General features: G+C 39.0%; 1 protein-coding gene across 2 annotated transcripts; it reads right to left on the bottom strand.

Annotated features, from left to right (window-relative positions):
- Window positions 1-1,367: 1,367 nt before the first annotated feature.
- On the bottom strand, window positions 1,368-13,791 carry LOC148030471 (Lactoylglutathione lyase / glyoxalase I family protein). Of its 2 annotated transcripts, XM_087686802.1 has the most exons (5): window positions 13,525-13,790; window positions 13,263-13,414; window positions 13,059-13,140; window positions 12,898-12,973; window positions 1,368-1,811 (listed from the first exon to the last, which is right to left on the bottom strand). In XM_087686802.1, exons 1-5 carry the CDS (start codon window positions 13,603-13,605, stop codon window positions 1,771-1,773), a joined length of 432 nt encoding a protein of 143 aa, XP_087542928.1. In that variant the 5' UTR covers window positions 13,606-13,790; the 3' UTR covers window positions 1,368-1,770. The 2 variants fall into 2 exon arrangements, with proteins under 2 accessions (XP_087542928.1, XP_087542927.1); XM_087686801.1 differs by lacking the exon at window positions 1,368-1,811 and having other exon boundaries at window positions 11,757-12,973; window positions 13,525-13,791.
- Between the last annotated feature and the right edge of the window lie 1,525 nt (window positions 13,792-15,316).

The raw sequence follows: 15,316 nt of genomic DNA, 5'->3' as shown, positions 1-15,316 counted from the left end.
CGTATTCATGATATAGAAAGATACAACATTGAAGTGCATCTCACGACTACACCATCCCAATGCCACATATGAGGGTTGACCACACATGTAGAAGCACAATCCAAGAAAAGCTCAAGTAACTACTACTTCTGATATAGATTCATCCATAAGCAACCTCATGGCATATCTACAAAGCCCTTCACTGCACATACGAGTGTTCACCAATGAGCCTAGGGAAGGGCACGTAGAAGTGCAACACTAGTGGAGCTTGAGTGATTTCTACTCTCTAGATAGATATATTTGTAGGCAACCTCATGGTATACCTACAAAGCCGTTACACCTGTAAGGGTCTCTCCACTTTTGTAGAAGACCTCAAAGGTAGGGTGTGTCAATTATTTGAGGAATATAAGCACTACAATTCTCAAATCAAACTAAAATGACATGAGAACACTATGTTGATCCATGTTAGGATAACATACAAATTAAAGAATGCTTTGACTAAATGAGTGGTAGCATAAGAGATCAAATTGTTTTTTCCATTTCAAAAGCAAGCCAATGAGGTTGATTTAACCAAACTAGTGATAAATATGATCAAACTTACAAGGAAAAACAAGTTCATGTGCATGTACATCTATTTCTACACAAGCATCAAGTTGTCCCATGATTGATCAAAAGTACCATAGCAAATCAACTACTCTCTCCTATTTCAAATTGAAAAACAATATTCATGCCACCTTATAAATTCAAAATAATGTAAAGAAAAAAAGAATTTCATGAATGTATACTAACTAATACAATACAATTTGTCCCATGATTACTCAAATACACAATGAACGATAAATTTTAAACCAATAACAATGATAAAAAATCTCATCCCCTCCCAAAAAAAAAAAGCAACAGTAAACATATTGTAAAAAACCCTCATTACAATGACACATGTAGTTCCCCCTTCATTTTTCTTTCAACGATGGAATTAGCATGATGTACCAACAAGATTTTGCCTTACAACTTTTTGGATATTTGAACTTCAGCAAACCTTACAACATACTATATAGTTGCATTATGTTTTCAAAAATATTTTAAACAAGTAGCCTCACCAATTCATTGATGGCTCATCAAGAGTTGTGCAATGAAGGATCACTAAGGCTACAATAAAGCATCGAAACATGTGTTCATATTTTTTAAAAACATAAGAATTCATCTACTCCTCTAGCTTTACTCAAAAGCACTATCAATCAACTTGCACTTTTCCAAAAGTCCCAAGTAAATTTCAAAGTACTTCCAACCTAAGATACTTATCCTCAAGACAGAAGACACCTTTTACATATTGCAAAACAAAAGTACGAAATTCATTTACACTTCAAAAGGAGTTGTTGAATCAATATCAATAGTTCACATTCATACAGTACATACGTTTTATGGGACTAAAAAGAAACATATCTCCATGGATGTAAAGTTTGAGCACAATCCTATTTACCTACATTTACAAAGACCATGCATTTCATGTGTCTCGATGGAGGGTGGCATCTACACACCAACACATTATTGATTACATATTTAAGGCATGATATCCCTAAATTGATTGATCTCACGTATAGAATGTGTGGCAAACCATGAAGTGAAATCATGTGTTTATTGCCTTTGCAAACATAAGATTACAATAGAGCCTAATGCTTAATTTAAATAGAGCACGATGCTTAATTTTCTGTGACTTAAGAACTGTCATGGATATGCATATATCCTTCAAGATATTACAAGTACTTTGAAAAAAAGTATTCCAATTGTTTAGTCTCAAGATGGAACCGACCAGTTGCCAATTTCCAACCCATTACCTACAAAGTATTAACATTAATTAATTAAATAATCTCTCTCTCTCTCTCTCTCTCTCTCTCTCTCTCTCTCTCTCTCTCTCAAACACAAAATCAAAAGACCAAATTTATCACAATGTTTCACTTCCATGCCACTTGTCACTAAACTCAATGCATCATAAGAATCCATTTTTATGAGCCTTGAAGAACCTAATGTAAGAAATATTAAAAGGTAGGTGATGTCATGCAAACTACAAAGAACATATTATGTTACACAAAAATATATACTTTGTTGGCATAATACCACCTTCACATGCTCCTCATGTGAGTAAATCCTTTTACTTCATAGTAAAACTATGTATCATAAAACTAAAAGCTAAGTGTTTAAAAAGCCTATTGCTTACTTTAGTGCAATGCAACCAAGTGTGAAGCTTAAACCTTAATAAATGTGTACCATATAATAAAGGGACATAATTTATTGAACCAAAGCAAGAAGTGAATTGAGCCTCTGGAAGTTTTATTAAACCAAGGGGAGTTGTATACTCATAAGAATGATCCCCTTCGTTGCCTACTTAGTGCATTCTTCATTGCCGACTTAGTGTATCTAGACCCATATGTTACAGACCTAGGTAAGTAATTTCGGTCACATGCAAACAAAGTAGATTTATGAATATCACGCTAAACTAGACTATCCAATTTCTACCACAAATGGTCTTTACAAAACCACCACACAAAAGAGACCCTTATTAATTTAAAAATGATGGCTTCATAACTAATAACACATTGTAGGCAATCCTATATGTTAATTAAGTCCTTTCATTCCCATTAGAACACATAATTGTTTCATGCCAATATATTCCTCTTCCTCCTTTGTCCTCTAGTGTTTCGCAAAGAGACCTTAAAAGTTCTGCCTCTTGAGGAAACTACAAGAATAGTTGTTCCATCACATGTGTTATGCGCTTATTTTAGACAAAGATGGTTCCAAAAATATGTTGGCTCTAGCTAATTGACACATGTATTTTAGTTTATGAATCATGTCTATCTATTTAGATTATCAAAAAAGTAAAGGATTCTAAATGAGACATTCTTCTTTTGGGATATAAAGCGATGAAAAACTATAACAAGGATGGAAAAGCTACAAGGTGGTCAAGCAACCATAACAAAAGAACTCCAAATGCAAATCATTCTTGAACTCATTCAATGGTGATTGTGCTTTAACACACACTAAATCAAGTTATCATTACACATAATGAGGGACTTTGAGATGTGGCTGACAACTAATTGACATGCTAGTCATGCTAAAGCTTTCAATTCCCACATAGGATGGTTGGTAGATATGATTTTGACCATGCAAATACTAACAAAGTATACACTATACAAAGCTAAAAAAGAACTTAGGAGGTGGTTGATCATTAAATGTTTAACAACTAAATAAACAAAGAAAAGACCAAACGGCATTTGAAGAACAAAAGCAATGGAGCACACATGAGGTGCTCTAAAGACTTTTGTAGACAGGTTACATTTGTGAGTAGCTTTATACAAGGGGGGACCAAGCTTAAGTTTGTTACAGGGGCAAGAAGGTTGAAGTGAATTCAACATACTTTACCTAACAACGATGGGAGAGCTATGAAGTATGCAATAAGAACATCTACCAAAGGCTTTAATCATGATGTTAAACAAGTTGGCCTAGCAACCAACAACGGACGACTATTACTTAGTATGATTAATCAATCTTACGATTCTAATTCTGTAGTGTGAAGCCAACATGGCACCACTTAAAACAAGTTTTCTCGTCATGATGCAGATAACTTCTTACAAAGTCAAAAGCACTAAGCTTATTGATCATAAACCTACTAATAATGAGAGGAGGAAGATTTTTATATATGTATTTTGGAAACAACAAACAATCAAGCCTACACAAAACAATCATTATGGGCTAGCAAACAATCAAGACCACACGGAACAATCATTATAGGCCAGCAAACAACAATGGGCAATTGTTGCTTTGCATGATTAATTAATTTATGGTTGTAAATAGTGTAGTGTGAAGCCAATAGCACCGCACCACTTAAAACAACTCTTCTCATCTTGATGCAAACATCTTACAAAATCCAAAGTGCTAAGCTTATCTATCATAAATGTACTAATAATGAAAGGAGGAAATTTTTTATATTCACATATTGGAAACAACAATTAGTCATGCTTATACAAAACAATATTTAGCTTTATAACATAACCACAATCAATTGGGAAATAGAATGGTAACAAGCAATTCCTAAACTTACATTTAAAGACTCTAGTATGTTAATTTCTTTAGTGAAGGAAGTGAGTCCTAAAGTGGAAGCATGGAGCGAAAGCAAGAGCTATGGTGGAAGGTCCTTCTACTAATCTTAAGCCTATCCTCATCTGCTGATTTGTTAGTACTACATCTACTAAGCTAGCTAAACAACACAATTCTCTCAAAATAGATAAGTTTCACGAACTTGGCTCTACCTTTTATACCTTTGCCAAACTATTTGCTATGATAAATATGGGTCTTGCCGATGCTGATATGATTCAACTTGCTTCAAAATGGCCTTAAACTTGGGAGTAAAATGAGTATCTCTTCTACAAAAGTAGTCTTATCAAGAATGAGTAGCGAAAAATATTTTTAAAGGAAAAAACATCATCTCATCCAACACCCATGAACTTCCTAAGGAATGCAAAACGCTTCGTTGAGATACTTTTAGTAAGCAGATCTACAAGATTTTGGTCAGTTGAGATCTTGACAAGCTAAATGGACTTGTTCTCACAACGACCTCTCGAATAAAGTGGTAATGCATCTCAATATGCTTTGTCTTTGTATGAAAGACTGAATTCTTGGCCAATTGAATAGCACCCATAGAATTTGAATGCAGCATAGGGACCTCATCAATAATGCCAAGGTTTGCCACCAAACGGCCTAACCAGAGAGCCTCCTTGCAAGCCTCAATTGGCTACAACATGCTTTATCTCTATAGTAGATAGGACCATGCATTTCTGCACCCTAGACATCCAAGAAATAGCACCTCTAGCAAAGGTGAAAACATAGCCAGAGGTGGACTTCCTACTGTCTACATGTCCTATATAATTAGAGTCAGTGTACCCCACGACTCCTATATCCTAGGCACCATAATAGATGCACATAGCTATTGTGCCCTTCAGGTACCTCATGATACCCTTGACGACATCCCAATGTTGTCAGACATGTATAGACATATAGCATGCCACAACTTCGACTGCCAATGCTATGTCAAGGCGTGTAGCTATCATGGTATACATCAAACTATCTAATGCAGATGCATAAGAGATTTTGGCCATCTCGGTCTTCTACTCATTAGATTGCAAACAATCAACCTGACTAACCTTCACATGAGAAGGTAAAGAACAACAATAGGCTTAATATCCTATACATGAAACTGCTCAAGGACATTTTGGACATACTCCTTCTATGACAAGTAAAGGAGGCCCCTAGAGAGATCACATGTGATGCACATCCCAAGAATATGTGAGGTCTCTGTCCTATGCCTTTCATTACAAAGCTCTTCTTAAGCTAACCTTTCAAGGCATCCAACTCATCATGAGCACTCCCAACAATAAGCATATCATCCACATAGAGGATCAAAATTAGAAGGCGACCATCACGAGCCTTCTTCATGTATAAACACAGATCCATATCACTGCAAAAATATCCTTGTGAATGCATAAAAGTATCGCACTTGTGGTACCACTCCCTAGGTGCCTACTTAAGGCCATAATGGCTCTTTCTCAATCTACACACTAGGTGATCCCTACTAAGTTTTGCAAAGTCCTTAGGTTGCTCCATGTAAAAATCTCATCATGCAAGTTTCCATTAAGAAAAGCTATCTTGATATCCATATGATAAAGATTCAAGTTAAGTTGGGCAACCAAAGTCAATACCAAATGTAAGGTAGTTTTCTTCACAACATGAGAAAAGACTTCATCAAGGTCTACACAATGCTCCTGCTTGAAATCCTTAGCAACCAATATGGCCTTGTATGTCAACTTGGGGCGTCCAAGGGTACTTTTCAACTTGTACACCCACTTGCATGGCAAAGCATGCTTGTTACCATGCAAAAGAACCAAATCCCACATAGATTTTTCTACAATGAGTCATACTTTGATTGCATGGCCCTCTCCCAAGAGTGACTCACATTTGTGCATAGCCTCATAATAAGTAAAAAGCTCACTAACGTCGATCACCATAACATAATCCATAGAGGGCTCAAACCGCATAGGCTATCGTCTATCTCTAGTAGACCACCTCAAAACATATTGTGGAGACTCGATATCATGTGGTGCGTCATGAATTCAGGCCATTAAGACATTAGCCGCTGTTGCAAGCTTGTTTAGCTAGTTGTACAATAGCAACCGACTCTTCTTGAAATATCACTCAATATATCTCAACAACATGCTTAGGTTGCTTACGCATATTCTCCTCATGGAAAATAACATCATGGCTGCAAAAAACCTTCCGAGCCTGTAGATTCCATAAGTGATAGCCCATCTCACCTACATCTCCATAACTAAGAAAAATTAACACTACCTATCATCACAAAACTACTCAAAGACTTTAGAGACATAGTATTAGCAGATTAGTCAGCTTAGGGTGAGTCTATGCTGCAAGGGCTGAGGCAGTATTTTTTTCGACATTTTCTAGTGTCCTTTTTTAGGGCTAGGGAGCATTTAATGTTGGCCGACCAACATTAAATGCTGGTCGACAGCATTTAATGTTCCCCCCCATTTCATGCCTATATATTGCTAGGCTCCTACTCCTCTTCTGCACTACAGCCATCATTTGTGGATTCTTCTAAGAAGAGAGGAGTCGGTGCCAAGGTGCCCACACAACCAATGACTCATTGTTGTATGTTGCTGTCTCGAGTTCGATATGGATTCCATTTTCCAAGCATACATCTGAGTTCTCATCTGTATTTGTGTTTATTTTTCTTGTCTTGTGTTTCAGCAGTTTATTTCGGCATGTTGTTTATGCTTCCATTGTTGCACCACTTCTGACATGGTATCAGTTTTCAGGTTTTGTGTTTCTACTGTGTTTTATTGATGATTTTTAGACTGTTTTCACCCTTACTGTTCAGGTGGCTGCTGCTCCATACAGGCGACCTATTTGACGTGCATTTTTTGAAGATTCGTCATCGCCTACTGTCCAATACCTCCTACTGCCTGTGTTTTCATCATCAAGCTACTGGCGAAAGTTCCCTACACCTGTTTATGCAGTGTACAGCCTGCGTTTTGTTGTTTTCATCACTATTTTGGGCTAGGCGACTGGCAGAACGGGCCGTATTTGCTACTTCTGGTAGATTTGAACTGATTTTTTGACTTTGTGTATTAGATTTTGGCTTCTTTTGATAAGCTTATGGATTATATTGTATATAAACTCTTGCTTTTTGCAGTCTGTGCTTGTGGTTTGGCTGTGTTTCCTCTCCCAATCTCTTCTTTTCTCTACTTCTTTTCTACATCCTCTCTAGACGGCTCCTCCATGCACATCCACTGATGACAAGCTCCATGGACCTGATTATTACATGTGGAGTGTAGTGATGAAGGCTTGGTTTATTCAGAAGCGGTTATGGTACGTGGTTAATGGAGATGTGGCACGTCCTTGACAACCTTCTCCAGTTCCATCTGATTTTGATGAAGACAACCATGAGGAGGCAATGCTTACATGGGATTCGGATGATGCCCATGCTTATTCAGCATTACTTCGATGTATTTCCAAAGAAGTTCTACTGGTGGTCACCTCGTGTACGATGGCTTCAGACGTATGATCGAAGTTACAGTTGATGTACGAGGTACGAGGCTCCTTCCACCATGCGGGTCGTTACTCTCTATGGCCAGCTCCAACAATTAAAGTTTGAATCCAAAGATACGATTCAATCCTTCCTACTCTATGTTACCCAACTCCAGGACCAGCTTCGCACCATACAATCTGTCTTGTCAGAGGCACATCTTGTTGGTACGGTACTCTACAAGCTTTCTCGAGAATTTGATGGAGTGGCGAATGCTTTACAGGGCACATACATTTACGACTCCTGTTCTTCACGTCCTCTATGCTACTTGAGCATGAGGCTACTTTACGACTATAGGGGAGGCTTCCGTCACATTATGGAGGTTCATGTGAGGTTTTTGCAGCTTCGGAGAGGGGTTTGAAGATGAAGAACTCGAAGGCCTAGTGTTATCATTGTGGCAAGAAAGGTAATTTAAGAGAGGACTGCAAAGAGTTAGCGGCTTCCAGAAAGACAAAGGAGCAGAAGATGAAGCGGGATGTGGACTCCTCTAACGAGTCATCCTCTCCCTTAGATTCCGATCTCGATCCTCCAACCAAGGCGAAGCCCAAGGCACGGAAGGGATCCTCTTCTTCAGATCAAGGGAAGGGCTTAGTGGCCCGTTCCTCAGCTGCTTTCTAGTGGTGGTGATGCGAACATCCCTCAGGACTCTCCAGTTCCAGAGAGGGAGTGTGAGAGGGTGGTGAGATGGGGCAGCTGTGCCTCATCTATATGTCTATACAGATGCACAAGATCCAGAGAGATTTCCCTGACGCATTTACCGAAGTCTGGCAGGTACAAATCCTGGAGCTAGGATTGACATCCGAGTTCATGATGGACTGGTTACTTGACAGCGAGCGGGAGACTTTCGTTTGGAGCTCACATGAGGGGACAGTTTGGCGATTTTGGCCGAAGGCGGACATTCCATGGTCACATGTTTAGAGACATGTTTGGCAGATTAGTCTTATATGTCCTGAGTGACATAGGCGACATAACACAGGGAGCTGTTATGATTCTTCTCTATTTTCAGGCGGTACTCTTATGATCAATATCGACGTCAGATACCCTCCGAGGCATCTTGGTGGTGAACTGGCCACTCACTGCTTGGATATCCATGGTTCTTCTGGTGGTTCTATATTGTATAGTTTACGATACCCCATCATTATACTATTGTATCGTATCAACTTATCTCTGATCTGTGAGTGTGTTAGCAGATTAGTCAGCTTAGGGCGAGTCTGTGCTGCAAGGGCTGTGGCAGTATTTTTTCCGACATTTTCTAGTGTCCTTTTTTAGGGCTAGGGAGCATTTAATGTTGGTCGACTGCATTTAATACTCCCCCATTTTAGGCCTATATATTGCGGAGCTTCTACTCCTCTTCTACACTATAGCCATAATTTGTGGATTCTTCTAAGAAGAGAGAAGCCGGTGCCAAGGTGCCCACACAGCCAGTGACTCACTGTTGTATGATGTTGTCTCGTGTTCGATATGGATTCCATTTCCTGGGCATACATCTGAGTTCTCATCTATATTTATGCTTATTTTTCTTGTCTAGTGTTTCGGCAGTTTATTTCAGCATGTTGTTTATGCTTCCATTGCTGCAGCACTTCTAACACATACTCACCCCCATTATCTTACCTTAGACATTTCAACCGATACCCGAATTGGTTTTCAACCAAAGCAAGCCAATATTAAAATATAACCATGACTTTCAATTTCTACTTCATAAGATATATCCAAATCTTATTCGTAGTCATCAATGAAGGTAATGAAATGCTTCGCATCACCTAACTACTTGCAAGGTATGAAACCACATATATTCGAATGAACAAGAGTCAAAGGCATACCCATGTATGTTTATCAGACTTATTATATGTATTATATATCTGCTTGACATATAAACAATGATCACAAGACTCAAAAGCACTTATAATCAAGGAGCAAAAAATACTACAAATGAATAAGCATTTTTATTTATTTTAAGGACATGTATCCAAGGCAACAATGCCAAAGAGATACATGTGAAACTGCATTCACTACCAAAACATGGTTAATCGACTAAGATATTGTCAAAAGACGACATACCAATGAGACAGTCTCGTTTACAGAAGGAAATACAGAATGAACTCAACAAACATTGAGAAGAAAAAAAAAGAGAGAACAAACTTTAATCAAAGGAATGACGAAGATTTGAATCATGGAGTGAATGTGATACAAGGAAACAAGGGTGTCGTAGCACAAGAAAGATAATAAAGATAGCCATGAACCACGAATTGCAATGTCCTAAAGGGGTGTAAGGACAGTGGAGAGACTAGAGAGAAGAGGTCATGAATCAACACTGAAGAATGAGTAATAGAGATAGCATATAAACAGACAATAGACTATCTAGGGTAGTGCCCATAAGAAGAGCATCGATCATCTAAGGTGGTGTCCCACTATGGATGCCCAACCTCTATTTAGAGCTATCTATTGTGAAATCCTAAACGCAAAACGCAAAGTGTAAAACACTACCTGTAGACGAAGGGCTTCTTAACACCCCCTCTCAAGTCCAAAAAGGGAAACAAGAGAAGTGAAATGGAGATGCAATACTACAGGCTAAAGAATTGCTCATGCCAACAAGAGCCACTTGAACAACGTCCCTCGTGGAAACATTATTCACTTTGCCCAAGCACCCTATCATAAAGATTATAAAATCATGCTACGCAAGGGAGGAATATTGGACTTTGTGTGGTACCGAGAACCATAAGGATATGCTCATAATTGATCTCGAGAGTTGGATCCGTACTAACCCAATGGCCAATGCAAGAAAAAGAGGAGGAAGAAGATATAGAGAATTCATAAGATCCAAAATTTCCACCTAAAAGGTAACTTGCAATAAAGAACATGAGAGAATGGACTGGGAAACTTGAAACTCAACCTCAGGAGAGAAGCCACTAGCTTCGTGCATCCACGCGTGAAGAAATACAAATGCCTCATCACCAAATTACGGCTAAACCTCCAAGGCCTTGACTTATGTAGATCCTTAAGATACTGGGTATCAATAGATAAGATGACCGTTGAAAATGGAAGGGCTAAAAGTGAGTTGTCAAGGGGTGGGAGAGCAATGGAAGGGCTAAAAGTGAGTTGTCAACTGCATGGAGCATCTACTAGCTACGAAAGCAACTTGTGGCAAACTAAGAAGAGCTGCCAGCAAATCAAGAAGCCATCAACAATCAAGGATGAGCCACCAAGTCAAAAAGAAGCCACTAGCTATGCAATATAGGACAAAGATCAAAGAGAGAGAATGTTCTCAACAAATACAAGTAAGGGATAGAGAATATAAAACTTAGCACTATGTGCAATAACAATATTCCTATGGATAATTTTTTATGAGAAATCAGCAAAAAACTACAGAACCTGCATCATCCAAAGTGCTAGTGGTGAAGACTTCGTGAGAGCCAGCACATGACGAACATAATAAAGAGTAAATGCGCTACTTGAACCAAACTACAATTAGACATCACCAATACCAACAATCTACAATGCCAAGTCATTGCTCGAATAGACAAATCCAATTGATCTACAATAAGAGTGAAATCTCTCTCTATCAAGGGTTACATAAAAGAAAACCCCTGAATCTATCAACCAACATTGAGTATACCTTGACAAAGCATCAGTCAACTATGAAATATCGATAAAAAACTGCAAGTATAAAATCAACATTAAAATCAGTCTGCACACTCTTAATCTATTTAACCTTAATATGGATTTGCTAGGGGCAATGCTACGATCATCATTTTTATCTTATACTTTACTCTTGCTCTTTTCTATGCCCTTGTCCTCATGCATTTTATAGCACTATGACCGAATATGACCTGCTTTCCCACAATAATGACATGTCACTGAGAACTTATGGCCACCAAACTTACTACAAGACTATCCATATGCTTGAGAACAAGACAGTAGTACTAAGAGTCTCTCTCGCGATGGTCATTACTACTCTTGCTATCAATTCCTCTAGTTATCAAAACATAAGAGGTGCGAGAAGCATACATTATTTCTGTTAATCTTTTCATTCAAGAGTACACTCTTTATATCATATAACTTCAATCTATTAGTAAGCATATTTACATAAATAGCAATACAAAATATATCCCATGATTCAAGCAATGTAACCAAGAGGAACAAAGAAAAGATTACCCTTAATAAATTCAATCCCCTACGAAAAACAAATGATTGAGAATAGAATGAACTCATTTAAGTGGATTAACATGGAAGTGCCCTCTACGCAATAGCCCATGAGTTGCATAAACCAATGTATCTGAGAAGTGAGGCTCTGCTTGTCATAGACATTATAAATCATATCCCATAAGTCCCATGTGGACTGTACATTGGAGATAACATTGTAGAACACCTACTTAGAGAGAGACAATATGATGGTGGACTTACATAGCTCATCTAATTCACAAATTTTTCTTGCTAATTACTTGTATAAAAAATTAAACACATAAAATATCTAACTTATCAAGAAGAAAACCAAAGATACACCCTTATTTTAAATAAATTAAAAATTAATCCTAAAGAGCTAAGGTAATAATAAAAATTTATTGGGCTTGAGCATATTTATATATATCCCAAATCATGCTTTGATAATCGACTCCAAGAGCTATTCCTAAAAAAATAATCTTATTTTGATAAGTGACTCCAAAAGCTATTCACCACACAAGGTAATTTATTGTGAATTAAGGAATTTCTACAATACATCCAAACATTAAAGGTACAACCAAATTGAAGTTTCATGGGGATACTAAGAATAAACCCCCTTGGTTCACTTAAGGGAGGGTTTCTCTTTACTTCTGCACTGGATTTTCTATTGTAAGGTGCAAGGCACCCTAATGAGATAGATCACCTCTTTGTGTTTGCGTAAATGCACATAAAAAAGACAAAACAACCTATCGACAATATCTTATAAGGATGGACCAAGATTAGCTAACAACTAGAAACAAACTTCTACCAGCCAATCAAATCAATGTGCACTCCTTAACTCTACAAACACTGAGTTAAAACCCTACTTTTTGCAAGGGTTTGTGGCCCGTGGGGTTTCTTCAAGGGTAAGCAAGCCCCACTCTCCCATTGGGACAAGGTGCAACCTTGTGGTACTATCACTAGGTGCGACCTAGTCGTTAGCATCTCTTGCTTTACGCCATTGCAAGGGTTACATTTCAAGTCCATATATAAACACAAAATAGTGGAAACAAAAACGTTGTGATCTTAGTGGAACAAGTGTAGATATGTAGACCTAATAAAAACGTGCTCACCGTCAGGATCGAAGAAAAATGCTTGCTTTATTTTGCCATCCTGTTGAGTTTTTTCATAGATGGGTATTTGTCTCTCCTGCAAGACCGACAACACAAAATGGCATCTCTCTTTCTCTCTCTCTCTCTCTCTCTCTCTCAAGTAAGGATGAGCAGAAGCCCACCTTCAGAAGATTGATGCAAGCATCGTAATCAGAGACTCGAAAGGAGAGGTGATGCCCTCTCGGAAGAGTGCTAGGATCCCTTCTGCGAAAGCCCGCGACAACTGATCAAGTGGAGCTCTTCTGCTTTCTTACTTATGGAAATTAGCAATTCTCTGAGCACGGTACACGCGCAAGACACACAGAGAGAGAGAGAGAGAGAGAGACCTGCAGTCAGAAGGGGCGTTGAGGGGGGACTCGGGAAGACAGGCGTCGGGGTTCCGCTGGATGATGTGCAAGGAGAAGGAAGGGGGCAAGCCAAGCCACACCACCTCCAGCCCCCCGAACGATGGAGTCTCCATACGGAGAAACCCTAGCACCTGCAGCATAACAGCCATGACAGATTACACAGTTGGTAGCCTCTCTCTCTCTCTCTCTCTCTCTCTCTCAATATGATTAACGACCTCTCCCTCTGACTCTCTGTCTGTACCTCCTCATAGAAGCGGACCAGAGCCTGCACGTCATCGGTCTCTCGAGCAATGTGGTGCAGGTGCACCCCTGGGAATGGCATGCCGCTCTGTGTTCTTTGTGAGATGCTTGCTCAGTACTCGCCTCTTGACAGAACAACAAATACACGAAGAGGCTGCTTGTGTGGGGTTATGGCTCGTCAACACACGTGGATGAAGTCGCACTACCCACGCGTCCGCACCGGCGTGACCTCTACCTCCATTTCTCTCCTCATTGCTATACTATTGCCACTAATAGTGTGCCTTGTTCACCATTTTGTTACCAAAGCCATTTAAAGCAGCTCTTGACCCATCTGCGTATACATTATATTATTTCTTTGAGCTATATCAAATCGAGTCTTGGGGGTACATAGGAGAGAGGCTCCTTATGTGTAATCAACATATCAATCAAAGCCATTAAGCACTCTTTATTGATAGCGGTTGGACAAGTATGTAACATCTCCTTCTCTCATATGCATGCAAGAGCAAAGAGTTGAGAAGCATTTCTATGGAAGAGAGACATAAACAATGGCAAGCTCTACTGATTGTAATAAGATATGGAAGTTGATTTCACTCAAAGAGAAAGCAAAAGGCACTTTTGCAAGGGGCAAGTTGATTTCACTCAAAGAGAAAGAAGAAGGTACTTTTGGAGGGCGCAAGTGCATCATCTAAACAACTACAGCCTTCTCCTTGGGTTGTCTCAAGCAAAGGTATGCATCTTATGCGACGACCTTGTGTCTTCCCATATTTCATAGCCAAGGTCCCCATAAGAATGGGAATTTAAGAATTAATTCTTCAACATGCTTGAGGGCAATGGACGTGTCACAATATCGTTTAGTCAAAAAGGGATTCTACTTCATATTATTGGTATCAACCATAGAGAAGGACTTGCTTCTTCACAATGTGCAAAGATATAAGTGTGATTTGGTGTACACTCCATTATGCTTAGCTTACTTCAACCCCAAACAAGTACTCCTCCATGAATGCATGATCTACATGTTATTCTCATGCATATCAAATTGGCTTGAGGGTGAAGTGATAGTGATTGCACAGAGTTGAGGGAATACATTCCAAGGAATAGTGGAGGCCTTATGTGATCAAACAAAAGTGATTGCATATTATGGGATTTATGCATTGTCCCACAAATGCATTATGTAATCAAATAAAAGTGACTACATACTATGGCATCAATGCATCCTCCACAAATGCATCGGACCTATTTGATGCAAACCACCATGAAATTGTCATTGAGGTCAAATTGGCATCCTTGTTGGATGTGTGCTCTATGTCTAGAGACCAAGCTATCATTGCGTGCATTGCCTACAAAGGCATGCAAGAGAATCAAAGAAGGAGATGGAGGCTGACTTGAAGGTTGAGAAGGTGAGAAAAGCATACATGCAACCCAAGGACATTGTTTCAACTAAGCCTAGAAGATGGTGGGGTTAACAACCGGTCTAAATAGGAGGGGAGGCCAAGAAGGAGATGTTGTGGAAAAACAAATAGGTGTAGGCCCCTATGGACAGAGGCAATGAAAAGCCTCTCAAAGAACAAGTCAAGGTTGATAAGAAAACTCTCAAGGAACAAATGAGCAATAAGAATGTGCAACAAAAGGGGGAATAAAAGTTATTGCTTAAGAAGCTTGCCCACAAACTATTGGTGGAAATAAACATATTGGTGTTCTCAAAGAAGAGGTGGATGCATGTAATATTCGGTGTTTCCCCACACCCCAACCTTGTGTGAATGGGGGGGATTTAAAAGAAAAAATTTAAATATTTA

This window comes from Lygodium microphyllum, chromosome 10 (assembly GCF_053477565.2).
Source record: "Lygodium microphyllum isolate KBCC chromosome 10, Lygodium_microphyllum_v1.1.10, whole genome shotgun sequence".
Taxonomy (NCBI): Eukaryota; Viridiplantae; Streptophyta; class Polypodiopsida; order Schizaeales; family Lygodiaceae; genus Lygodium; species Lygodium microphyllum.
The sequence above is the reverse complement of the archived record's forward strand: the minus strand, read 5'-3'. Positions and strand labels throughout refer to the sequence as shown.

Coding starts and splice junctions, on each gene's coding strand:
- LOC148030471 (XM_087686801.1), bottom strand. CDS start 13,605: ATGCCATTCCCAGGGGTGCACCTGCACCACATTGCTCGAGAGACCGAT. Junction 13,415..13,524: donor TGGTCCGCTTCTATGAGGAG/GTACAGACAGAG, acceptor GTTATGCTGCAG/GTGCTAGGGTTTCTCCGTAT. Junction 13,141..13,262: donor AACGCCCCTTCTGACTGCAG/GTCTCTCTCTCT, acceptor GGGCTTTCGCAG/AAGGGATCCTAGCACTCTTC.